Below are 26,917 nucleotides of genomic sequence, written 5' to 3' on the forward strand. Positions count from 1 at the left end.
CCACCACCTTGCTACTGCTGTCAGCCAGGCCTAGGACGGCATATCCAGCCCATGAATGGCCCTATACCATGCGTGGATATCTCCTAAAAGAGGCTGAACCATGCTGAACACTTGGGTCTGCATGTGTGAACCCTGCTAGTGCCCTATTTACTATCCTAAACTACTACCTAATCAGGGATTAAAGATGGAGATTAGACATGGCCACGTGTGTGCACATGACATAGGAGCTCAAGACGAGCATTAGAAACAATAGCTGTCAATGGAACGGGTGAAGCAAAAGAATGTTGAAAATAAGCAATGCATTCTTGTTCTCATTGCATAAGATTTTGCATCTATTCACCAGTTTGCATTGAACTCGTGAAATGCATTGCTTTTGCCGCATTGATACAATTTTTTGAAGAAAGCTTTGAAGGAACAGCCCTTGTCAAAGCATGGGTTTTTGTCGTGATCAAATTTGCCATTTTTGTAGCTTTTGCTGATCATTTTCATCCAATTCATGTCAGGCATAAATCATCTGCATTTCTTCATGGGACGATAAGAAACAAATCTGGCTAAGCTCTTCAAGAACTTGCAGTTAATTTTTCAGCCCAGCGATTCATTGTCTTTCTTCCCCTAAGTACTATTTTCCATAATTTGTTATTACTCCTTGTATTCGCATTGCATACCAAGGCTCAAGCAATGTCAATGTCCTCATACATTTCAACTTTTAGAGCATCCACAATAGCACACACCGTTTCCTCAAATGGGAGGCGAGTGACATAACTATTATTTACCATACAAAGTCATTTGGTGGGCAGCTGTATATCATCAATGGGAGCATCAAAATAACAGCCATAAGGGAGCATGATCAAAGAGTCCCAGGGAATAGTCAACCCACATATGGCATGCATGAAGATCAGCATGATCAACTTTTAAAATATACAAACGACCCAAACGAGCACGATAATCAGTAATTTACATCTTAGCAAGTTTCTTTCCACATATCTATTGCATTTAGACAACATAATGCATTTGTCCATGAGGTCCCCTCAGCTGCAATCATGTGAGAACGACCACAAGTATTGTCCTCTTGCGTTGGTGAATTATTAAAATCACCACACAAAATAGCATTAGTCATCCATGGATTATGCATAAGTTTTCGCCACAATAAGCCACGGTGAGTAGATACTAGAGATGCATAAACCGATGCAAATTCATAAGTTTGCCCATTTAAAATGCATTGTAAAATGAACCCTCTACCACCTAGATCATTATAAGCCAATATTGTATGTAAATCATGTCGTATAAGTACACAAACACTAGAAAAAGTAGCCAAGCCTACAAAATATATATTATAGTCATGGAAATAACCAACTTGTCAAGTGAGAGCATGCTGATTATGTTCCTGTAAACACACTATATCGGGTTTCATCCTATATACATAGTTCCAAAGTAGTCTCCAAGTTCCCGGATTATTTAACCCATGTACATTATATGTCATGCATTTTATTAGTGCATGCATGTTCATCGGGTGAAAGTCATGTCAATATCAGCCAATAATGATCTGTAATTTTTGCATTCCACCCTAAAGTACATCAGCCCACAACATTCCAGTATCAACATGGGTAGAAGTGGATGCCTTACTTTGAGATCTAGTGGCCTGCGTCCAAGTGCAGGACTGCAATGGTCAAGCTTTCACACTGATCAATTTTCTTGGATGTGGGGTTTGCCACCCTCTATATCCGGCATGCTTTTTTATTTTGCTACAGCAAGTTTCTGAGGTGGCTCATTGTGTCTGCGGTCCAACTTTATGTCTAGTCTAGACACCCATATTAACCATAGGAGGTGGATTATCTATCTTAATGGAACGGGGTTTGGTTTGAGACATCAAATCATTCATGATCAAAGCAGCAGGGAGTGAATCAAACAGAGGACGCAATGTCAGTGTGGGACATTCAGGGGCTAGATGCCCAAACTTGTGATAGGCAAAACAAGCTCCTGCAAAAACTCCCCATTTGATTTCAAAACATTCCCCCCCCCCACCCCCCCTGTACATTATCAATTTCCATAGCAACAAATGGAGGGGTGGGTTTGTCAGTGTCCCAAAGTATATAAAAACGATTGCGATTTCCCATCACATGGGGCATAGATAATAGTGCCTAGCTGTTGAGCCAGGCCAAGCAATGCCTCGCTAAAGTTTACTAGAAAATTGACTACCTCAACCCAGACGGGACAATGATGCTTGATAAGTGCCTGATAATCCTTGGTTTGAGTCCACGGGAGCACATGGACCATTTGCCTACCATAAAATAGTGATGATTATTCCAAGAGTTGATGTTTATATCTAGGATCTTTAAGCACCACTTCAAAGAATCCCCATGCAGCACAATATACTCCATCTACATAAGATCCTCCTCTCAGAAACTTCTTAACCTTGGGTAAGATTATCTACTCCTGGAAATCATGATGCAAGACATACTACACATCAAGGTTTTCATGATGAAGCATTCAAGGGGCTGATTCTTTCAGCCGTTTAAGATCTCCACCCTTGTGAGTCACACATCCTCGAGAGCAGACATTCTCTTGAAAAACTCGCTGATCAACAGAATCCATGGAAAAGAACATAACAAAACACTAACACAATCTTACAAACACACACACAATCCACGAGACAGAGCAAAAGCAAAGGCAAAAATGACAATCAGCAAGCGGGATAGAAACACACATAGAAGAAGAAAACAGACGGTGACGGGCAGCAGAAGAAAATGACTATAGGAGCAAGACTTGGGGAAGAAAGCAGGTGATGGCCCTTTTGGAAGCAAGAGTAGATAACAGCGAAGAGAGGAAGAGAGAAGCTGGAGAAGAGGTGATGCCCTTCTTTGATGCAAGAACAGGCGACGACCCAATAAGCAACAAGAAAGCAGACAATGAGCAAGCGAGGAGCAAAAATATGTGCACACATGGACGGCATTCTGAGATGCAATAGCAAGCAATGACTAGAAAACCAGTAGAAAAGTAGACGAATGAGCACGCGAGAACCAGAGCCGTGAACCTCACACACGCACAGACCACACACTTTTTTTTGGGTGAAAACCATGCTTCTATTAACAATGACTTATGTACAATTTAGGAGATTGACTCAAGGCAAGTCATTAACTGAACTTAGCCATTGTCATGCATTATCAGATGTTGAACAGATGATATTGTGTGACGCTAAAGCCTACATCACTCTAGATGAGCAAAGGAAGATACAAAAATGGCAAGTAAGGTTGCGCCACAAACAAATTATAGACAACGGTTGCTCTTCCAAAGCCTTCTTCAAAAGTCTACATGCGGATAGACGAAGGCAAAAGATTTCTCGAACTAAAAAAAGCTAATGGTCATTGGACAAGCACAAAAGTTGAGTTGGCAAATACATGTGTGCAACATTTTGCTCGCATTTTTTAGCCTCCTTCACAAACCACGGTAGAAGTTCAGAATGCAAGGCGTGAATTCTTCACATGTGTAAATCCTCTAACGTCTAATGGGGATGCCATACATTTTGATGCATTGTTTGATGTTAATGAACTACAAGATGCATTGAAAGACATGGGTCACTGGAAATCTCCTGGATGGGATGGCCTCACGTTGGAATTCTTCGAAACATTCTTGGAGGATCTGAAGTACCCAATTCTGTATGTGATTAATGCTTCATGGATGAGCGGTGAAATGCTAGCTTCATGGAAAGAAGGATTGGTTACATTGGCTCCTAGAAAGGAATTGTGTGCAACGCTGAATGAATGGTGCCCAATTACTTTAATGCCTGTGATATATAAGTTGGCCACCAAAATGATAGCCAACCGCTTAGAAAGCGTTTTCTATGATGGATTGTATCCTCATTAATATGGTTTTGTGCCAAGAAGACAAAGAATGGATAATATTGCTAATGCTTATATTGCTATGGAATATGCCAAATATACAAAACAAGATGTGCTAGTTGTGCTGGTGGATGTGGCGAAGGTGTTTGATACTGTGCAATGGAATTACATAGCTAACGTAATGGCTGCTCTAGGCTTTGGGATGAAAATGCAGCATGTAATCTATTGGTTATATAAGAATAGCACTACCAATGTATTCTGGTAAGAAACTTTCCCGACGTTGGACATCGAGAAGATTGGTAAGACAAGGTTGCCCTCTGAGTGCATTACTATATGCAATTGCTACACATCCTTTGCTCTTCTACATTGATAAATTGACACAGACAGGACAGCTTCATGGCCTCCGGAATTCGGATGGAACTCACTTTATGACACAGGCCTATGCAGATGACTCTTTCTTCATGCCTAAAAATGATCCAACTCATCTCACATGCATCATGAGAGTTTTAGAGTTGTTTGGTAAGGCTACCGGACTTTACATAAATTTTGAAAAGTCAAAGTTGATTCCATTGCATTGTATGGATTGGGCATTGACTTCTATGGCCAAGACAAATAGTTCAGCCTAATCAAATCGTCAAGCATCTTGGATACCCGCCGCTGGGATGGGATACGACGGTTAAGAAAGCGGCACAATGGGAGTTGTAGAGGCTTAAAGCAAAACTTTCTTATTGGAAGCTCTCAATGTAGCCCTTTACGCATTGTACAATCAGTGATCATTGCCTATGTTCAATTCCATTTGTCATTGCTTGTTTGGAGAAAGAAGGATTTGCATGCTTTCATGTCTGAAGCTTTGGAATTGTTCTAGACGACCAAGACAAATTAAAAAGCCTTGAGACTGTTTGCCACGCAATTGTGTTTGTTCGCCAAAGATGCATGGTGGTTTGAATATTCTAAACATTCACTACCATGTTTTGGCTCGAAAAGCTACCATGATTCCAATTTTTTTTTGGCAAGTGCAACCATGTGCAATTATGCTGGCAGCTATATGTACAAGCATGAAAACTATGGTTTACAGAAATTAGGTGAATTCACATTGGAAAGTGGTGTTATGCCGTTTTGAGGGTCGCATTGCAGGCTGTCCATATGCTACAAGAATAGTGCAAGATTGGAAGACTGCATTGAAAAACCTCAAATGAGTGGGACCTGACTTTCCAATTGGTAACTCTATGCGACTGGAAAGTTTGCATTGGTCCTCTTTGTTTGCAAAACCGCTAGCTATGCAAAAGCCACGTAAAGCATGCTTTTTAGCATCCTTGGGTATACGCATGCTTCAGGATGTTGTGGATGATATAGGGACTGTGCTATCCTTTACACAGGTGTGCAACAAACATAACTTGGGTCTACATCACAGCCCGATATGGAGAAAGATTAAAAGGTTATTGTAGCCATATGAACCATTGCCTCCACTCGTCGAAAATGACTTCATGACTCGAAAGCAGAAGAGAAAACTCAAATGCAAGGGGATTATATTTGGATAAGATAACTCCAGCTAGCATGTATAATCATTTCCCGTCACCACCTTGGATTCATGCACATGGTGTAGGCCCAGCAGCTGGGCGTGCCATGACAGATTCAACCATGTGTCCAAGAGATAATGATAGAGAGAGAGAGAGAGAGAGAGAGAGAGAGAGAGAGAGAGAGGGGAATAGGGATCTTGCACAGTACACCACACTGAGCGCGGAAAAGGCCCCGCTCCCTGTCAGGAATTTATTCAGGAACAATCCACAGGCACGTTGGCCAGGATATTTACAATAATGAATGAATACAAAAGCAAACAAATATGCCAATGTAGAATACCTAAGTCGAAGTCGGTGTCCAGGCACAAGATCTCTGATGCCGAGCACACCACGGGGTTGACCCACAAGAATCTCTCACCGGGCTAGTACCATATCCAATATCCAGATCCAAATCCAAGTCCAAGTCCTAATCCAAATCCAATGAATCCAAGTCCAGATCCAAATCCAAGTCCAAGTCCAAGTTCCAATCCAAGTCCAAGTCCAAGTGCAAATGCAGGTCCAGGTCCCCAGATCCATATCCAAATCCAAGTCCACGTCCAAGTTCTAGCTCCAATCCAATGATCAAGTCCAAGTTCTAGTTTTTTAGTCTAGATCCAAGCCCAAGTTTAAGTCCAAGTTCCAAGTTCAAGTCCAAGAATCACTCGCTCATCGCATGAGTAATCTCCACAACTTCTACAACCTTGTTGATGAAGGAAACCATGGAAAAGCTCTTTCTAGCAAGAACAATGATATAAAACCTGTTTTAATAGTTTTCGGAGGATAAAAACCTTCAAAAAGCAGCTTTGCACATGTCCGTACTGCAATTTTAGAATTTCTGAAATTTTTAGAGTTTCAGTCCGTACAGCTTTGCACATGTCCGTACAGCTATACGGATCTGTACAGTCATACGAACAAATGATGACATGGCACTGCAGTTGATGAAGGCGCTCTAAGTAAGCGAGCAACGATGAAAAACTCAATTATTTGGTTCATGATTAAGATGATGGAGAAGATGACCTCCATGCTTCTACAAAGATGGCAACACCTTAATGATGAAGAGGTTGTTCTCCAACTTCATGCTCAAGAGAGGCTCATGCTTCTTTTATACTTGGGGAAGCCTTGCTTATTTGCCAAAAAGTGATGCTTTTGTCTTTTACTTTGCTTTTGGTCTTTTTAATAGTAAAATATTACTCAACTTTAGTCAAAAGTTCTTGTTTTTCTTTTCTAGCTTCAGGGCCTTGCTTTTTGGCCCTGGGACTGCTTTCTGAAAAAGCGGCTTTTAGCTTTTTGGTCCAACTCAGTCTCCTCTTTCAAATGGTGCCCTTGGCTCGCAGTCAACCCTGTTTGACTTTTTTGCTTTTTTCTGCTTTTTGACCAAGAATGGTGCTTTTTCTTAATCAAACATGGTAACACTCTATGGGGTGTGCAAAAGAGTGAAAGATGGTGGAAAAAACAACTTCGGAGTATATGGAGAAGCAAACTGCCTTCAAAGCAAAGATTCTTTCTTGGGCGATGTTTGGTGGATGTCCTCCCTGTTGCAAAGATGCTTGGTAAAAGATGGATAGCTTGAGCCACCTGTTGTAGATGTGGAGCCCGGTCTGAAATCGCTCCACGTCTATTATAGCATTGTTTGAAGACAAGAGAGTTTCTTTGAAGATTGGCTAATGATATCTCAATTTGCTTTCCTAGAAAGCAATATGGGAAGCATTTCTGGATATTTGGGACTCGTATGCCCAACTCTCCTAATTTTGATTTCTTCTACCTATGGACTAGATATTGGGCTTTATGGACAATATGGAAGATGAGAAACAATGCTATGTTTGGGCACACGCCCCTCCAGGCACGCGCGCGCGCACACACACACACACACACACACACACACACACACACACATGTATATACACACATATACATATATATACATACATATATATGTATGTATATATATGTATATGTGTGTATATACATGTGTGTGTGTGTGTGTGTGTGTGTGTGTGTGTGTGTACACAATGCACACACTTTTTTTTTGTGAAACCACTGTTTATATTAAATAGTAAACTAAGTGCGCGCGCGCGCACACACACACACACACATATATATGTATATATACACACATACACATTTATAAGTGTGTGTATACACACACGTACGTACGTACATACATACATACATACATATATGTGTGTGTGTGTGTGTGTGTGTGTGTGTGTTCACAAACTCCGAAAAAAGCTACTATGGTTCGTCGTGCTCCCATTCCTTCACGTAATTGGACTACATCTGCCACTATTGCACAGTCTTCCACTTCATCGACTATGCTTTCTAGAATATGGTCGGATGTAGTTCGAGGTGCTTCCTCGAGTATGGATGCCGATGTAAATGCTTTGGATATGTGTGTTGATACGAATATGCATGAGTCTCTCTTGATTCAGGGCGAGGGCTCTCTCCCTGATTCAGTTGTTGTTATGCAGCATTGATTTTGCTGGCTGTTCACTGTATATACCTTTGTACAGATTTGATGTTTGATGCTCCAATAAAATGTCTTTCGTACAATATTAGAGGACTTTGTGATCCTAGTAAATTTAGGTTGTTTTGGCACTATGTACATAAAATGCAACCTCATCTGGTGTGTGTGCAAGAACACAATCAGCATACCTTAGTGGGTCAATCAGGTCACTTTGCTGGTTATGATATATTTTATGCGGGCACTCGGCATTACTCGAGAGTTTTTATGCTTGTTAAGCATGATCTGCAACCAATGTTGGCCTACAATGATTCTGCTGGCAGATGGATGGTCATTCAATGTTTATTGTATGGACAAATTTATGAATTTGCAGCAGTTTATGCACCACAAAGCTCGGCTGACAGGGCAAATATATGGTCGCAAATGTTGGCTTATCCCTGGCTCCATAATGCATTCCTTTGTGGAGATTTTAATAATGCTCCATCTCTTGAATTTAATTCCACTGGAAGAACTCATATGCTTGGAGCTGAACGCAGAACATGGAATGATTTGCTCTCTTCCTGCAATATTTTGGACCTATGGCAGCATGTATTCCCTCGTCTGCAAGGGTTTACTTTTAATCACAATGCTTTTCCACATATCTGGACACGTCTGGATCACTGGTACTTGTTACATGCTGACCAATTTTGTTTGCAAGCTATGGATTGATCGTTCCATGTTACTCTTTGATCATTCTCCTTTATGGTTAGGCCTTTATTTTGATATGCCACAAGATGTTTCTATTCTTCAGAAACATAGGCTGTTGCTTTTAAACAACAGTTATCTTGTGCATGCTGATTTCAAGGAAATGGTTTTGCAAGCCATTGAGCCTTTGCCCCTTCAAATGCATGAGGATATTGACATTGCTTGGTTTCAATTTGTTCAGCGCATGTAGGCTGTGATCTGTGATTACGGTCGTTATTACATGGCCGACTTGCGGGATCGGATCTTGCAGGCTAAAGAAACATGTCAATCTATGGCTGATCTTGCTCAGTTTCGGGTTTTAAATACTAATGAACAAGAATCTTTAATGCAGGCTAAGCATTTCCTCATGCTAAATGATCAGAGAAAATTGCAAAAATGGTTGACACGTTCGCGACATTGAGCTATCATAGATAAGGGTTGCTCTTCCAAAGATTTTTTCAAAAATCTACATGCTTCAAGACAAAAGGAATGCATCAGAAGGGTGAAAAAATCTGATGGTCAATGGACTCATTCTTTGTCGGAGCTCTCGTATATTGCTAGTCAGCATTTTGCAGCTCTTTTTGCTAAACCGCCAACTACTTCACCTGACATATTTAATGCTCGCTATGCTTTATTGCATCATGTTCAGCCCATTATTTCTCCACAGGATGCTTTGGAATTAGAATCTCCGTTCACTGATATTGAACTTAAAGATGCTTTACGTTCAATGGATCAATGGAAATCTCCCGGATGGGATGGATTGACAGTGGAATTTTTCCATGCTTTTTGGCCTCAGCTGGAACAATCATTGCTGTATATGATCAATGAAGCTTGGGCAAATGATATACTACCATCTTCTTGGAAAGAAGGATTGGTTAAGCTTTTCCCTAAACGGGATCTTTGTGAAGCTTTTTCTGATTGGAGGCCCATTACTCTTATGCCTATCATCTATAAGCTTCTGACTAAGATGTTGGCAAATCGTATTAAAGGATTTTTACATGATGGTTTGCATCCTGCGCAATATGGTTTTGTGCCTCGGAGGCAAATCAATGATAATTTGGCTAATGCTTATATTGCCATTGAATATGCCAAATACACTAAGCAGGATGTACTCATTTTGCAGGTTGATATCGAGAAAGCTTTTGATTCCGTGCATTGGGACTATATAGCTATGACTATGAGTTATCTTGGTTTCGGTGCGAAGTGGCAAAATATTGTGTATTGGCTCTATAATGACAGTGATGCTTCTTTGATTTTGAGCTCTTCTCTATCGAATTCTTGGAAATTGGGACGTTCAATTCGCCAAGGTTGTCAGCTTAGTTCCTTGTTGTTTGCTATTGCCACGCATCCTTTTCTTTGCTACTTGGATTTTTTGCAAGCTACTGATGAATTGCATGGCTTACAGCTTCCTGCTGGGCATACTTTCCTGGCTCAGGCTTATGCTGATGATTCTTTTTTTATGCCCAAGAATACGCAACAAGATCTTCAGAGATTAATGGAGGCTTTGGAACTTTTTGGTCTGGCTGCTGGTTTGAAAGTGAATTTCCGTAAGTCTACCTTGCTTGCGCTTAACGTACAGCAATGGCATCATGTATTGTGGCCCGGTGGAATACCTCCTGGTGGACATATCGTTCGTCATTTGGGTTACCCTTTGGGTTGGCAGCTGTCATCTTCATAAATGATTCAATGGCTTATGCTAAAATTGAATCGCAAAATTGATTATTGGCAGCTTTCCACTTGGCCTCTTCATGTACGTCTCAGGATAGTGCAGGCTATTGTAATGGCTTACATACAGTTCTTTCTTCCATTGATTATGTGGAGGAAAGCTGATATAGATCGGTTTATGTCTCTGGCAATGGCAATTGTGTGGAAAACTCAACATCATAAAAAGGGTCTTCGTCTTTTGTCAATGCCAAAGATGTGTTCTCCAAAGATACATGGTGGCTTGAACATATTGAATATTCATTTTCATGTGCTTGCTCGTAAATCCACTTTGCTGTTGGAATTTGTACAACAGCGCCAGCCATGGGCTATTATGTTGGGTCATATGTGTATGTCTATGTCTTCACCTGCTTTTGGAAAGTGGACTGTTACGTATTAGGATGCAATTATCAGCCATTTCGATGGAAAAATTGTCGACTGCCCTCTTTCATCTAAGTTAATTTTTGCCTGGAAACAGGTTACGCAATATCTTTTTTGGAATCCTAGACTTAATGCGCAATCTTCTTCGCTTCGCCTTGAGAGTATTCATTGGTCAAAGGCTTTTGATGTACCCTTGGCTCTACGTGAGCCTAGGAAGGCATATTTCCTTTCAAAGAAAGGAGTTTATCTTATTGATGATGTTTTGGATGCTGGTGGCCATGTTCTTTCTTTTGTGGTTGCCGCCAGAAAATTTGGTATGGGGATGCATTATAGATCAATCTGGTAGCTTATTCGAGAGCTTCTTGCTCCTTTTGAACCAATTGCAGATTTGGATTGTTCTGATCGTTTGGTTGATTGGAGCCTTAGAAGAGAACAACCTGCACGAGGCCCTTTATCAATGGCTAAACTTTCGGTTCATTCGATATATCATCTCTTGTTGCCTGCCTCTTGGGTTCAAGAACATGCGAATCAGATTTGGCATCTTCATAAAAGTCAGGCTTGGTGGAAACAGCGGCTTCATTCTCTTTGGAAATGTAGTCTTCCTTTGAAAAGTAGACTTTTTTTATGGAGATGCTTGATTGGAGTCTTGCCAGTCGGCCTGTTTGCAGGAGCACTCTAGCTCCCCCTGTTTGTTTTCCTTTTCTAGGTCCTCAATGGCGTTGAAGTGTTTTATGTGCGAGTGTTTGTTTCACCGCCCTTTGGTTTCTAAAGGCCGGTTTCACGATATGCCAAAAGCTGAAGATGACGATGCCACCTATGAAGCAAAGATGCAAAGCTTGATGGAGGGATTAATGGAACTCGCGAAGGACTCATGTTTTCCACAGAACTTCAAAGCTGATTCTAAACCACGGAACCAGGGGTCTGAAAAGAAACCTAAGCCTCAACATTCGGCTCCCATCTACCCAAATTTTCAGCCATACCCCGATTCTTCTTCTTCTTTTCCCCCACCTACCCATGGAAACCCTTTTAATACTTCTCATCCTCATTACTTTAGCGGAGGCTCTATCTTTCATTCCATGATGGGTGTACCCAACAGGCTAGGCGACTTTTGGCACCTTCAACTTGTCATAGTTGTGGTGCTCCTCAGGAGACAGTCTTTCATCTTTTGTGGAGTTGTCCGCTGACTAGGACTTTATTGGATCGGATTGCTGCACGTTTGAGAGCCCGCTTCCGACAGGCACCCTTTGGGAAATACTTTTGGATCTTCGGTCTTCTCCCTTCACCCCTTAGATCCTATAAAGTCTTCTTTGATTGGGTTCGCTACTGGGCTTTATGGACTACCTCGCAGTCTCGCAACAGGATAGTTTGCTGGGCCTCATTTGGATGCTTACTCATTCTTCCGTTCCTCTCTTCAGCAATCTTTATATGACTGTCTCTCTCTTCATGAGATTGACTCATCTCTGTATGCTCTTTTTACAGATTGTTTTTAGATGTTTAACTATGTTCACACTGAACATAGTGAACACTCTAGTAGTCTCCCTTGTATATGGTCTTTTTGGTGGGTTTTCCTCGTTTTGAGGTTTCCCACCTGTAATTAATGACATGAAGCTTTACAAAAAAAAAAGTGTGTGTATTCACATATATACTTTACGGTTTTTTCTCCTAAAGTGAGGTCAACCACAATCTACACTGTCCCTGCATTGGCAACGCACAAGGAGTGACATTTTCTCCAAATCATTTTTTCTCAACAACGAGGAGGACACATACGTGGAGAGCAACCACCAAGATTCATGGTTTGTGATTCCGAAAGCAAAGTTTACAGGTTACAAAAGGCACTCTATGAGCTAAAACAAACCCGAGCATGGTACCAGAGGATTGAGTGTTGGTCTCTTATGTGGTCCTTCACATGCGAATTTAAAAGTCTTTTGTGAGTGAGAAAAGTATATAGTCAGTGTTCTCTATGTAGATGACCTCATATTTACATGGAATCACCAAAAAAAGATCCCATAGACATAGCGGCAGATACTTAGTGCAAAGTTTCAGTAGACAGATCTTGGACTCATGCATTATTGTTTTGGGATTCAGGTCTGGCAAGAGCAAGATAATTTTCATCTCTTAGCACAAATATGCAAGTGAGATACTCAAGGCATTTGGCGTGACTAAATGCAAGGCAACTTTTAACCCAATGGAGGTTGATCTGATGCTGTCCATCAAAGACACTTTAAACCTTGTGGATGAGACCTTATACAAGAAACTCGTTGGTAGTCTTATCTTCTTATGTAATACTAGACCAAACATCAGTTTTTTATGTTGGTGTTTTGAGCAAGTTCTCCAACAAACCCTGGGAGAATCATTGGAAAGCAAGTATACGGGTGTTGAGATACATCCAAGGTACTCAAGAGTACGACATCACCTATGCTGTAGGCAAGACCCTCAATGGATTTTTTGACTCAGATTGGGCGGGTTATTTGGACACCAGACACTTTAACACGGTATTGTTTTTTTCTTGATTCAGGATGCATTTCTTGAATCAATAAGAAACATCCCATTGTTACACTCTCATCGACAAAGACTGAGTACAAAGTTGCATGTTTTCCATCATGTGAGGCATTGTGGCTAAGAAGGATTCTATAGGATATGGGTGTGGTGCAGAAGCAGTGCTAGAGTTGCATTACCATTGCTCGGAATCCTCTGTTTCATGCTCACACCAAACATATTGAGTTTCATTATCACTTTGTGCGCAAGCTCATCATGTTCAAGGAGGTCAATATGGTTACGACCCGACAAGAGAGAATTGTGTATACATCTTCACGAAGGCTCTTAGTAGGGACTAGATAGAGCGGCATCTTCAATTGTCTAGGCACCGGCTAGCTCATGTTTGTATGGCCCCCATTATAAAGAGTAGCCATGGTTGAGCAGCTCGTGCACCCAGCATCTCCGTATTCACACGTGAAGGTGGCATAGGAGACCAACCGGTTTAGAGACGGCTTGGATTACATTTGGTGCACTGCAAAGTAGGCTACATGCTACAGTAGACCGTCATCTCATAACAGTCTAGACATGACGATTTAGAGATGGCTTAGATTAGATTTGGCACACTACCAAGTAGGCTACATGCTAACTAGACCGTTATCCCATAACAATGAAGACATGGAATACGTAGACTTTACTCTTGGACATCCTTTCCTAACATTGTGGACTCCAAGGGGACCCAAGAAGAGCTCAAATGGCCGTGTGAGTTGGGGCTATTGCATGGCTATTTTTAGTACATCTTTATGGGCCAAGTCTACACCACGAACGATAGCACCGGCTATGATCATGGACTTATGCGAACATGTCATGGCGTCCCGTGTATACAAGTCTATGTAGATACACGACCAATCCCTTCTCCACCACAAACTTCATTAGTTATCACCGTGAGTGTACTCCCTAGCTTCTACTAGCATACAGCCTTTGTCTTAGTAGTTTAGGATCAACCATCAAAGCTCCTTTCACAGGAGCACACAGGTGCAGGGCTTTGCCACCTATTGTATCACTTCAGTAATACAATGTTCTTCTCTATCTCTATTATTGTGCAATTTGAGTTTTAAATTTTGTGATGTGCAAGATCCTTTTTCTTGTGAGTGTTCTCTTGTATACATTGTACGTTGTATTTACCATCCTTATACACTCCACGTTGTATCCTCTTACACTTTTTTGCCATCCTTCACAAGACCACACGAGTGTGGGACTTTGCCATCTATTCATAGTTGCCAAACATTTTTAAAACGGAAACTATTATACGAGTTTTATACTTTTAAAAAACGTTTTTTATTTTTGAAAAAGTTTTTAAAATAAGTTTTTTATTCATTAATTTTTTTAAGCTATAATTATGGCCTGTATATATAGTTGTTAAGCCTAGGAACCATAGATTTCATGTATAAAAGTTAAACTTGTGCATAAAAACTCAAGAGTGAACAATTTGAAGCCTATGGCTATCATAATTCATTAAATGATAATGATAATGCATTCATATGGCCCCAAGACCCCATGGGTCTGGTAGCGGCAATGCCATTCAACATTAACTTTAATATTTATTTACCAATGACCTTTCAACATCAAGCATTCATGTAAAAAAAGGGCATCCCAAAAAAAAAATAGTTATTTTTTTTAACACCGTCTTTAAAAAATTGCATCCCAAAAATTGGGACGTTTTGAAACGTACACATTTTTTGTTTTTTCAAAAAAACGTATTTTTTTCCAACTATGCATCTATTGTATCACTTCAGTAATTCAGTATTCTTCTCTATCTCTATTATTGTGCAATTTGAGTTTTAAATTTTTGTGATGTGAAAGATCCTACTTGTGAGTATTCTCTTGTATACACTACACATGTATCCTCTTACCAGCCAATTCCTTCTCCACATAGTTCATCAATCATCACTGTGAGTTTACTGCCTAGCTTCTACTACCATACAGCCTCTATCTTAGCAGTTTTGGATAAGCCATCGAAGCTCCCTTCACAAAAGCACACAGGAATGGGGTTTTGCCATCTGTTGTATCACTTCAATAATACAATATTCTTCTCTATCTCTATTATTGTGTAATTTGAGTTTTGAATTTTTTTGTGAAAGATCCTACTTCTTGTGAGTGTTCTCTTGTATACACTATACGTTGTACACTTTTTTACCATCCTTGGCACCAGCCTTGGCTAAGTTCTTTAATAGAATTACTTTCCCGAGCTTGGACTGTCAAGAAGACTAACCCATCTATTGATTACAAACCCAATGGATCAACCCATGTTGTCATACTTGATGCACTTAGAGAAAAAATAGGTACAAGTAAGGCAGGATATGATCATTACCAGTCCATCTTGGAAAGTTGGACTACACAATTACACACTAAACTGTCATTGATGTAGCCAAGCATAGATGGGTGCATATATCACTGATGCTGTGTGAATTCCAACAGAGCCTCCTCACAGCCTCACAGACTCAACCCATCAAGATAGATTGATGGCAGTTAGAGGTAGAGAAACTAGTTAGCTAGGCCTACGAAGAAGCTGTGAACGATGAATAACCATTATCAAGCACCAACCTGCAGAGCATTCTTCACTTGTTGTGGATCAGGCAGAAATCTGAATGCTATCCCTTCAGCATTGAGCTTGTACACCTGCACTTTCAAATCCACAAAAAGACTTAGAAATAACCCTGGCCATCTTTAAAATATCACTGAATGATTCTTTTTTCTGCAAAAAGAGGATCTTTTTTTTCTTAAGCTGACAAAGTTACTTTTTACACTTATAGCTGCAATAGAAGTTTAAAAAGCAGTGATCATAAAACTCACCTTGTTAAGAGAAACAGCAACAACCCTAGCTCCCTGTCCTGCCAGTGGTTCTCTGGCCTTTACCTGCATGTTTTGGGATTCAATACTCAATTTTCTTTTTTATCTTGGAAAAAAGATCCACCATATGCATATTCTACATTTTGATTACAAAAATTATTCCAGTACAGGGTGGGGATAGCCTTTTTCTTTTGGATTCTTTATATTAAAAACAGTTGCATGTCCCCATGTTTCATATTGCCAGTCAATTATACAATTTTCTCCTTCGTCTAAAAATGGAGAAAGTTTTATTCCACCAAAACAATAGCTGCTATGGTCACAACATGACCAACACCCATATAATCTCTCATACTTTCCATTTAGTATGACACGTGTGTCCCTGCCCAGGAAGATGCATGTGAGAGTTTTGAATTTGTTTCCTTTGGCCTCAGATTGGGATGAAATTAAGCTTGAACTTACCCTAACCTCTATGTATTGCAGACGTTGGCAAAAGCAACCTCTTGAAACTCAAGTGCCCAGGGGACTAGGGCCTTTGACACACTTGTTGATACCATCAATGCAAATTAAAACATTTAAACATGGCCACAGCCTTAACACATACTCTGCATAAAACATAAAAGCTGGACAAAATATCCACAAATGCTGAAAATGGAGCTTGCACATGTGACACCGCATAGAGGCCAGAATGGCCCGACCCCCCACCCCCCCCTTTGGAGTATTTTATTACCCAAGGAGAATAATATCATGTACAAGCTTCGAGGGCCTTACTCTCCCCAGGGGAGATGCTGGATTATCCATATACAAATGCCATAACACAGCCCAACACCCACGAGGCTACCAAGCCAGAACACAGGCTGTAGAAATGTCAAGCCAACAATTTAATCCATATACCTCCGTGTGGATATTGATTCTTTCCCAAAAACCACGGGTCTTCATGCAATAGAGCTGGTACAACAAGTACAACTCTCCATTCAGCCGGTACAAGTACAATGGTTGGTATAGCAAGTACAATGGCTGGTACACCTGGTACAAGAAGTACAAGGATTGGTACAACAAGTATAAAGGCTAGAAATCATAATAAAATGATCAAATACCCTTGCCTTCAGTATTTCTTCATGATGGAAGCCTCCAAAACAGTCCCCAACAGCCGGTATACTTCATGGGCAGCCTTCAAGAGAGAGAAAGAAAGAAAGAAAGAAAGCTGTATTAACGTCTACTAGAGGCCGAACTCGACTTATGAGACAAATCAATGTACAACTGTCAATGTCTTCTGGATGTCCATGAAATAAACTATGAAAGTACTGAGCTCGTGATGGAGCACTACTGCTAGAGGCTCAGTATGCAACCCATATGCGCAGGGTATACAAGAATGCAATGCAGATCTGTCTAGCTCCAACCAGTACCATAATGGGGGTGTAATATGTGATACATAGGCGATGGCGAGGCAAAAATACCTCGGAGCATGATCTCCGGGTGTGAGTGTAAGTGAGCAAGCTGCTAATGGATATGGTGCTGATGTCGAGCCCGTATCTCTCTGATCTCCCTCTGATGTAGTTTGGGAGTCTGGTAGCCTAGTGCTCTCGGTCTCCGTCTGGCTTGGAGGTCCGCAGCGCGCTGAAGTGTAACCCCCTCCTGTGTCAGGATAGGCACTGGGATAGATCTCTGGAAGAAATCAGTGAGCTGGAGCTATCGCCCACCTCTCCCTGTGGTATGAGTCCGTAGCAGCATCTCTCTGTGGCGCTGTGCCTCTAGCAAGAACTGGCCAAATCTGCGCTGGTCTGTGGACTCCATGATCTGGCGGAGTGAGGGATGTCCACTGAAGATGGTGGTGTCTCTCTCTCTAATGACATGGGGATCCTCCGTGTGCTGCTCTACCTGCCTCAATCTCAAGCTGGTGTGATGACACTCTGAGCTGGCCAATCACCACTCGGGCACTGTGAGGCATGTACACATCCATGTATCCAAGTCTCTGTATGAATCCATCCGCTGAGATACGCATAAACTGATCTCTGTAGTATAGCATCTTCGGCGGTAGAGGCTGACTGGGTGTAATCCAAGTCTCTTGAGTGTATCGCTGCCATAAATCTTGCCGAAGGACTCTGTTCCTCTCACTGTGAGAGAGCTGGATGTGTGGTGCATGTATATCATACTGGAAAGGTGGCAGGTGATCTATGTCAAGACCATGCTGAGTGAGCCACTGTATCATCTGTGAATACCATGATCTCCTATCTCCACTCTCTGCGAGCTGCCTGGACGCCTCAAAAGCTCTATGTGAGAGTCAATCTGATGGCATATCTCTGATCCTCTATATGAAGCAGATCATCTGGAAGAGGGCCTCTACTAGCATAGGAGGTGCAGCAAACTCCGTCCGGACAATGTCATGTGGGACGGAGAGAGAGAGAGAAGCCATCATTAGGGCAACCTGTAACGATGGTAGAGACTAGTGTGCAGCAAGAGAGCCTCCTTTAATGAAGAGAGAGGGCTCCAATTTATAGATTTGGGACTCCCATGAGCTAAAATGGCAAGAGAAGGCTATAATGACAAGTGGAGAGTCACACAATAGCTGAAGTGACAAGTGTGAGGCCACTTGTCTCACTTTGATCCACTTTCTTACCACATGTCCCAATCTAAGAGATGGGTTCTTCCACAATCTTTACCTCTAAAAATATCCCAACTAGTAGTCCATTTGTCATAGGTACTTTGGCAACTCTTGGTATCTGCTCAATTCCAGATTTAATGACGTGAACATAATTTCCATCGGAGTCGGCCCAAAAATAGCAACTCCTAAATTTTAGGAGTGTGATCCTTTGTATTCGAGGATAATCCCCCATTCCCAAAGCTTGTACTTTCCAAATTTTGAGACATCCTCGAGTCTACAAGACCCCTTTCATACTAGGAAATACCCTGGCTGGTGACATCCTCCCCAGCTTCTTAAAAGTTGTCCGCAGCTTTAAGTTTTAAGCCATATATCCAAGATATAATCATGTCCCATCAAGTGGGAGAGACAAGACGGTCTCAAAAATCCAATATAACTGAAAGAATCCATGTCCCAAAGAAATGGGTGAGACTAAATAAGTCTCCATAATACCAATATCAAAATCATGTCCCAAAATAAATGGGCGAGACAAAAACAATCCCATAAGTCCAGATATCATAATCATGTCCCAAAATAAATGGGCAAGAATTCCGTGGAAGATATGCTAGACACAGGCACAAGAGCCAACTATGTCTCAAATGAGTCAAATAAGTATATCCTAGACATGGTGATAAGAGTCAACTATGTCTCCATATAGAATATACTAGATACAGACATAGAGCCAACCGTATCTCCAAACAATATGCCCAAACATGGGATATTAAATCCAAATCCATAATCCAATAACTCAAGGCACACAAACAAGTGCCAGTCCAGAGCACAAACACGCTCAAGGCACAAAAAGAGGTGCCAATCCACACGACCCTTGGCGTAGACATAAGTCCCATGTCAACCAGGCATCATGTCCACTCTACCACTTGCACTCCGTATTGGTACTCCGACCACACACCGTGGATGAGAGATGGGCTCAAGTAATAAGATAAAATAATCACTCGCAGGCATAGATAGCCTGGTGTTCCATAAGCATTTTTGCTACACATAGTTCATAGGCATTTCGGCCACCAACTCACACCACACTCTCAAGTGTCCATGTTCCCTTCCATCTACTCTCTATTGTTCCACCCACACATGGTAGAAACAATCTTCGATAGAGCACGTAGGATAAGAGAACACTACACAGGGTATGTTGTGCTTGACACTACTCTCTGAAGTGCCCATGGTCCCTTCCATCTGCTCTCTATTGTTTCCACCCACACATGGTAGAAACAATCTTCAAGAGAGCACGTAGGACAAGAGAACACTACACACGGTATGTTGTGCTCGACACTACCCTCTGAAGTGCCCATGTTCCCTTCCATCTGCTCTCTATTGTTCCACCCACACATGGTAGAAACAATCTTCAAGAGAGCACGTACGACAAGAGAACACTACACAGGGTATGTGAACCATGAGTTCCATAAGTCCAATGCATCTCAAAAAAAGGGAGCCAAAAAGAATAATCCATTCCAGTAAAAGGAGCCATAAACATGATCCATAAACTTGAGGATAGATCCAAATCCCTGGAAAAGAAGTCCAAGAATCTAGACATGTATACCATAACTCTTACCACATACTCCGTGCTGACCACACACCTTGGAGTAGAGGTGGACTTTATCCATATAAGCATCATATCCATGAGATATCCAAATATATCTTCTCTATAAACTCGGATAGATTCGTCCATAGAAATTGCTTGCGAAGCCCAATATCTATATAAATCTCGTCCAAGAAAGAGATCTCCATAGATATAATCCATCCCAATAAAGGGAGCTATGAAAAGAATTCATCCCATTAAAGGAAGCCATAAGTCCATAAAGCCATCAAACTGAAGAATGCAAAAGATGGCCATATATATATAACCATGTCATAGATTGCAATCCTCAAGCATTGTGCTCACAATAGAGATTACCTCTAGATTCTAGGCTTCTCAGCCATGAAAAGAATTTTTCCTGAAACACATTCAAGAAAAACATACAACACTTCTCCTTTGCATTTACACACAAGGGTTAGGTGTTCAAAATACATAAACCATGAAGAATCAAAAAGTAATAGCTTTGTAATCTCAAAGAATACTTAGCTCTTCTTCTTTGCTGAGAACATCATGAAGCCATGAAACAAATAGAACTCCATTATAGCTTGCTTTGAGCTTGAGAAGCAGCTTCCATAATACAAAGATAGAAGATAGACGCCTCCTCGTAGACTCCAAGAAACCATAATGTTCACTTCCAATTATGCCTGGTATTGTTGTGTATAATCCAATGTAACTCGCCCGAGAAGTGCGGAAGTGGACATGCATCACTTGACTATGAGCATAATTAAACATTTCGGCATTTAATCACAGCCATCAAACAAACCACAAAGCTGAAAATAGAAGTTGCACATGTGACACTGCATAGAGACCAGAATGCCACCCCCCCCCCCTACGGAGTAACTTATTACCCAAGGAGAATAATATCATGTACAAGCTACGAGAGCCTTACTCTCCCTATGGGAGATGCCGGATTATCCATATACATATGCCATAACACAACCCAACAAGAGGCTACCAAGCCAGAACACAGGCTGTAGATATGTCAAGCCAACAATTTAATCCATATACCTCCGTGTGGGTACTGATTCTTCCCCAAAAACCATGGGTCTTCATGCAATAGAGCTGGTACAGCAAGTACAACTCTCCATTCAGCCGGTACAACAAGTACAATGGTTGGTACAACCAGTACAGTGGCTGCTACAGCAAGTACAGTGGCAAGTACAACTGGTGCAAGAAGTACAAGGACTGGTACAAGAAGTATAGTGGCTAAAAATCATAATAAAATGATTAAATACCCTTGCCTTCAGTATTTCTTCGTAATGGAAGCCTCCAAAACAGTCCCCAACAGCCGGTATACTTCATGGGAAGCCTGAGAGAGAGAGAAAGAGAGAGAGAGTAGCCATCATTAGGGCAGCCTATAACAGTGGTAGAGGCTAGTGTGCAGCAAGAGAGTCTCCTTTAATGAAGAGAGAGGGCTCCAATTTATAGATTTGGGGCTCCCATGAGCTAAAATGGCAAGAGAAGGCTATAATGACAAGTAGAGTCACACAATAGCTGAAGTGATAAGTGTGAGGCCACTTGTCTCACTTGGATCCACTTTCTGATAAGTGTGAGACCACTTGTCTCACTTTGATCCACTTTCTTGCCACATGTCCTAATCTAAGAGATGGGTTCTCCCATAATCTTTACCTCTAAAAATATCCCAACTAGTAGCCCATTTATTATAGGTACTTTGGCAACTCTTGGTATCTGCTCAATTCCAGATGTACTGACGCGAACAGAATTTCCACCGGAGTCGGGCCAAAAATAGCAACTCTCCTAAATTTTAGGAGTGTGATCCTTTGTATTCCAAGATAATCTCCCATTCCCAAAGCTTGTACTTTCAAAAAATTTCGACGTCCTGGAGTCTACCAAACCCATTTCATACTAGGAAATACCCTGGCTGGTGATATCTCTACTTCAGTTGATGGGTTTCGGTTTCCTCTTAGTTGAATCAAAGCATGGTTGCCACGTCTATGGAAGCTTTCTTTTTACTACTTTTAACCTTGAGCTTCATCAGTTTTACATGTTTCTAGAACACAAGTAGCATTTTAATCAACTGCTTTCTTAGTCCCCACTATAAATAATGGCTAAAACTTTTGTTATGTATTATGTACAAGAAATAGTTTACCACTATATTAAATACAGAAGATATGGCTAAGTAAAAATGCCAAATGCAGCCTTGTTACCTACTGCATACTCCTAGCTAGCACTTCGCCTATGGAGAAACGCTCTATGAAGTCCAGCACTCACAAATGCAAATAATCTTGACAATTTCTCTACACACGTATTTATAGCACATACCAGTGCTGGTTGGCATGCTGTCGGCCAACTTGCCACATGTCAAGCGGCTGGCCACATGGCACTGGCAGCTACACACCTACCCAACTTCTGCCCAAGGCTGGCCGACCTGTACTATAGGTGAGGTGTATCACAATTTATGTGTGTCTAATGTCATGATTTTGCTACTATTGTGTGGATCCAATCACTTAGGCCCTTCCTTCGAGTAGCACGGGTTCACACGTCCCTTTTGTGTTTTGTTTCCTCCTCGATTGCAGCCCATTGAACAACATGCCAACACTAATAAAACAAGTTGACCAGCAAAATACATATATTACGAAATCGTCATTCTCATATACATTTCTCAGTGCTAGGCATCTACATAGTGCTTCTCCTAGGTGTGGCTGGCCAAGGAGATCTTTGGAAAAGCATGGGCTGTGAATTGACGTCTTCATTGTCAGCCACTTCTTGTACTTGAATTCCACTTCTACACTTATTCTTGTACATAATTCATACGGTAGTTTAGGACTCATGTGTGTGTTGTATGTGTGCTTTCGATGCACTCTTTTTTCTCTCTGAAAACCCTAGCACATTAGCACGAGTGTTCTAGTGAACCTGTAAATTATTATTTTTTGTCACACCCATGTGGGTTAACTACTTGGATGGGGTAGAGCCCCTTAGATTCCAGCATTGCGCAAGATCCGTTAAGGAAAAGTCACTATTTCGGTTCTTTCTAGTGTATTGGTGGCTCGCTTACCCTAAGCACCCTTCCCCACTGTTGTAACTAGTTGCCCTTCCTAGCACTCTATTCACATGATTCAGTCAAAAAGCCCAAAAAAAAAAAGCAAAAGTCAAACTGAGTTGACCGCGAGCCAGGAGCACCACTGGCAAGAGGGGATCGAGGAGGACCAAATTGCAAAAAGCTGCGTTTTCAAAAAGCAGCTCTACAGCCAAAAAGCAAAGCCCTAAAGCTGGAAAAGCAAAGCACATAGAATTTTGAAAAAACCTGGCCATATTTGAGTAATATTTTATTATGTAAAGTGAAAAAGAGCAAAAGCAAAGCCAAACGGTAAAAGCAAAAGCTTGGCTAGCTTTCCGGCAAAAAAGTAGGGCTCCCCTCTACCATAAAACTAGCATGAGCCTCTCTCTTCTCATCATGAACAAGGTATGGTGACCATCATCGGAGCTTGGAGTTTTTTATCACCACTCATCTGCTTAGTCAACGCCACCTACACTTGGCTGCCGCCTCTGAGATTGACAATTTTCAAACCACTTCAATTGACAAAAATCAGCCATGTAATGGATTATTTACTTGCTGAAGACCCTTGGGTAGAGTCTAAGCAAATGTTGGAGGCTTAATGGGGTTTCTGTGAAGAAAACCCCCAATTTTCAGCATCTCCATCTTACCCCGAATTGGCCAAAATTAGCAAGTTGGTTTGATAAAAAAACACCCCTGGTTGCAGGCTAGTGACCCGAGGAAGGAGGAGTGGCGATTTTGTGAAGAGATGTACAAGTTTGGGCCGACGCTGAATTCGATGTTGACAATGTGGGAAAGCGGCGCACGAAAATCAGAGAATTTTATCAAAAGAGTCGCTCAGATGTTGCTGTGAGATTTTGGGGAAAAAAATGTTATAAATTTTGTTTGAAAAAAACGTATTTCCTACAAGGAAACATTTCAACGTTTCCTAACTACTATGGATGCAGGAGAGCCTTATGACATGAGCCTATACAGCCAGGAAGTGGGCGACCTCATATACCTGTGCAATACACACCCAAATATTCAGTTTGGTGTGTCCCAGTCAAGCAAATTCATGCATAGCCAAGGGACAAGGCATTGGCAAGCTGTACGCATTTTTCACTATCTTGAGGACACCCTGGATCTTGGATTGTTCTATCCCAAGGGGACAGTTTGTTAGAAATAATCCAATCATTTCCCCTAAGCTATATCACATAGGATATAATGTATTAGAATCACCTCCTTGCTAGCCACTTGTGATTATGCTACCTCATCAATGATGTCATCCAGAAATGTATCAAGTCACATAGAGTGTACCTCTCATGGCTATATAAGCACTATGTACAAGCTCGTTTGTATCAATGCAATCATATCCTTTTTTTATCGTGAATGCCTCACTTGTATTCCCACCTTAACTTCTAATATGGTATCAGAGCGGGGTCCTCATTTAACCTTTAGCATTCAATTCAATTTTGAGCCTCTAGCAAAAGTCAAACTATCCCCTAGAATATTCCCACCGATGAAGGGCAACTGATTGCCACTTGCATTCCACAGCAAGGGCAATATATTTATTATATATTTGCTCCATTTTTTATTTTTATTTTTTGCACTCTAGGACCTATCCATTTTAGCTTCCCTCTTTGCTACCATCTTCACCATGGCCAAATGAAGCTCCCTAAATCTGCGCGTGTGCCTTTCCATGGGCATCATTTTTTTTTTGCCATACGCCCGTCATATAGCACTAGTACTGTGCCCGCCATCTTCTGTTCGTGCTTGCCTCAACGACCTACTGTTGAGGCTTCTTCCGCTGCATCATCCCCACCAGATAGTGACTGTGCCTCCCAACTTCCACAGCTCCCTGCTGCGGGATAAACCTGCTCTTCTACAGTTAATGCACTCGCCTCGCCTCTCACCCATGCGACAGCCAAGCCTACGCTAATTCCACCTGGAATGCAGACTGGAGCAACCCGCTTTCAATTGTATTAAAGGCTTAAAGCCTTGGGTAAGGCTTGATAAAGCCTTATTATAAGGCTTAATAAAAGCTTTATTTTAAAAAAAAGGCTTGGAAAGAGATTCCATTAGAATAACCTACTGCAAAAATCCCAAAAAAAAAGGGAGGAGAGCTTTCGTTTGAGCAGAAATCAAGAACAGAAGACGAGCTTGGCAATATTTGCAAAGATAAAAAAGAAGGTACAAATCAATTTGGGGCTTTTCTTTTTTTTTTTCCAACTTATCTGAAGCATTAATCTCAATTTTTACATGATTTTTCAAAATTGAAAGCATTTGAGTGCCACATCTTGTAAAGGGTTTATAGACACTGCCATGAGTCTCTTATCTCAATGGTAAGACCACCCTTAAATGGCATCTATCCTAATCATGGCTGGAACCGGACGGGTACCCAGATCAATGGACAAACACTTCAAATGCCAAACAAAGATGTGAAAACGCAGCGGAAATGACCATAAACAATGCTAAAAGAAACACAACACTGAGCCGGAACGGCCGGCCCCCCGTAGGAACTTCTTTATTGATAGAGAAGCTTTTACAAGATACCAAGGTGCAGGTGAACACAACACCGGAATTTCCACAAAGCCTCAGCAAAAATCTTGCAAACGTAAACTATCTCGTGCCAAGATACAAACACAACACCAAAGTCCATTTGATAAACTGTCTCAAAACAGTCCCATAATCACCTCATAAACTGTCCATAAAACAGGCCGGTACGGAGCCCAAAACAACCCCAAATTTCGTGCCCCATCAGTCCCAAGACAGAGCCATAAAATCAGCACCAGACGAGCTCTCAAACCAACCCAAAACAGTCCCAAAACAGCCCAGAAAAGATTGGACCAGCCCTGTCAAGCTCCGAGAGAAAGTGACCAGCCATGTGGCTGCCTTGTGTATGTAAAAGCCCATGTGCCTGATGAGGATGCTATAGCCATCTTGCTTAAAGCAATGCCTATCGAATACAACAACATTGTCACTGTGCTCAAAGAGAAAGAACCAATTCCTTCCTTAGAGAGTACAATCAATTCAATACAGGAGGAGGAGAAGAAGCTGAACTTTAACAATAATCTCACTTCGGAAGGAGCATATGCTGTCACCACCAACAACAAGTGTGCACTTGTGGAACAACCAACCATCTCACAAAGGATTGCTTTATTAATAACCCTTGTGTGCATTGTGGTAAAACCAACCATCCACCACACAAATGTTATTTTAAAGACAAAAACAAGAAGAGTAAAGAAAAAATCAATCTTACCACTGTTGAAGAAAGTAATTTTGTTGGTCTTGATTTTGATGATGAATCCTATGTTTTCTAGTACACTCTTTTCTTTTTGGCTTCTAAAACCTTGTCTTTTAACCTACATGACCTTGATTGTATTATGGAGAAGAGTACACACACCCAATGTCATTAAGGGGAGACATCATCTCATTCTTGTATCAAGGGGGATTCAATGATGTCATCCAGAAATGTATCAAGTCACATAGAGTGTACCTCTCATGGTGGTTATATAAGCACTATGTACAAGCTCATTTGTATCAATGCAATCATATCCCTTTTTTATCATGAATATGAAACCGACCTTCAAAAACTTGACGGGCGGTGAAAAACAAATACTCGCACTCAAAACACTTCAACACCTTTGAGGACCTGGAAAAGGAAAACAAACAGGGGGAGCTAGAGTGCTCCTACAAACAGTACACGGACACCGATT

General features: G+C 41.3%; 1 protein-coding gene across 14 annotated transcripts in view; it reads right to left on the reverse strand.

Moving 5' to 3' along the window:
* LOC147632113 (protein TIC 22, chloroplastic-like) overlaps positions 1-26,917 on the reverse strand; it is a 179,959-nt gene that overhangs the window by 120,997 nt on the left and 32,045 nt on the right. For 9 of the 14 annotated variants that reach the window (XM_086808719.1, XM_086808718.1, XM_086808714.1 and 6 more), the window contains exons 3-5: positions 16,872-17,003; positions 15,984-16,046; positions 15,735-15,809 (exon numbers count right to left, since the gene is read on the reverse strand). In XM_086808719.1, coding sequence (XP_086664845.1) covers positions 15,735-15,809; positions 15,984-16,046; positions 16,872-17,003 — 270 coding nt within the window. The remainder of the gene's footprint in view (positions 1-15,734; positions 15,810-15,983; positions 16,047-16,871; positions 17,004-26,917) is intronic. The other 5 variants (XM_086808721.1, XM_086808722.1, XM_086808724.1 and 2 more) reach the window with 1 other exon arrangement.

Source organism: Cibotium barometz, chromosome 14 (assembly GCF_041138505.1).
Source record: "Cibotium barometz isolate CiBa-2024 chromosome 14, ASM4113850v1, whole genome shotgun sequence".
Lineage (NCBI taxonomy): Eukaryota > Viridiplantae > Streptophyta > Polypodiopsida > Cyatheales > Cibotiaceae > Cibotium > Cibotium barometz.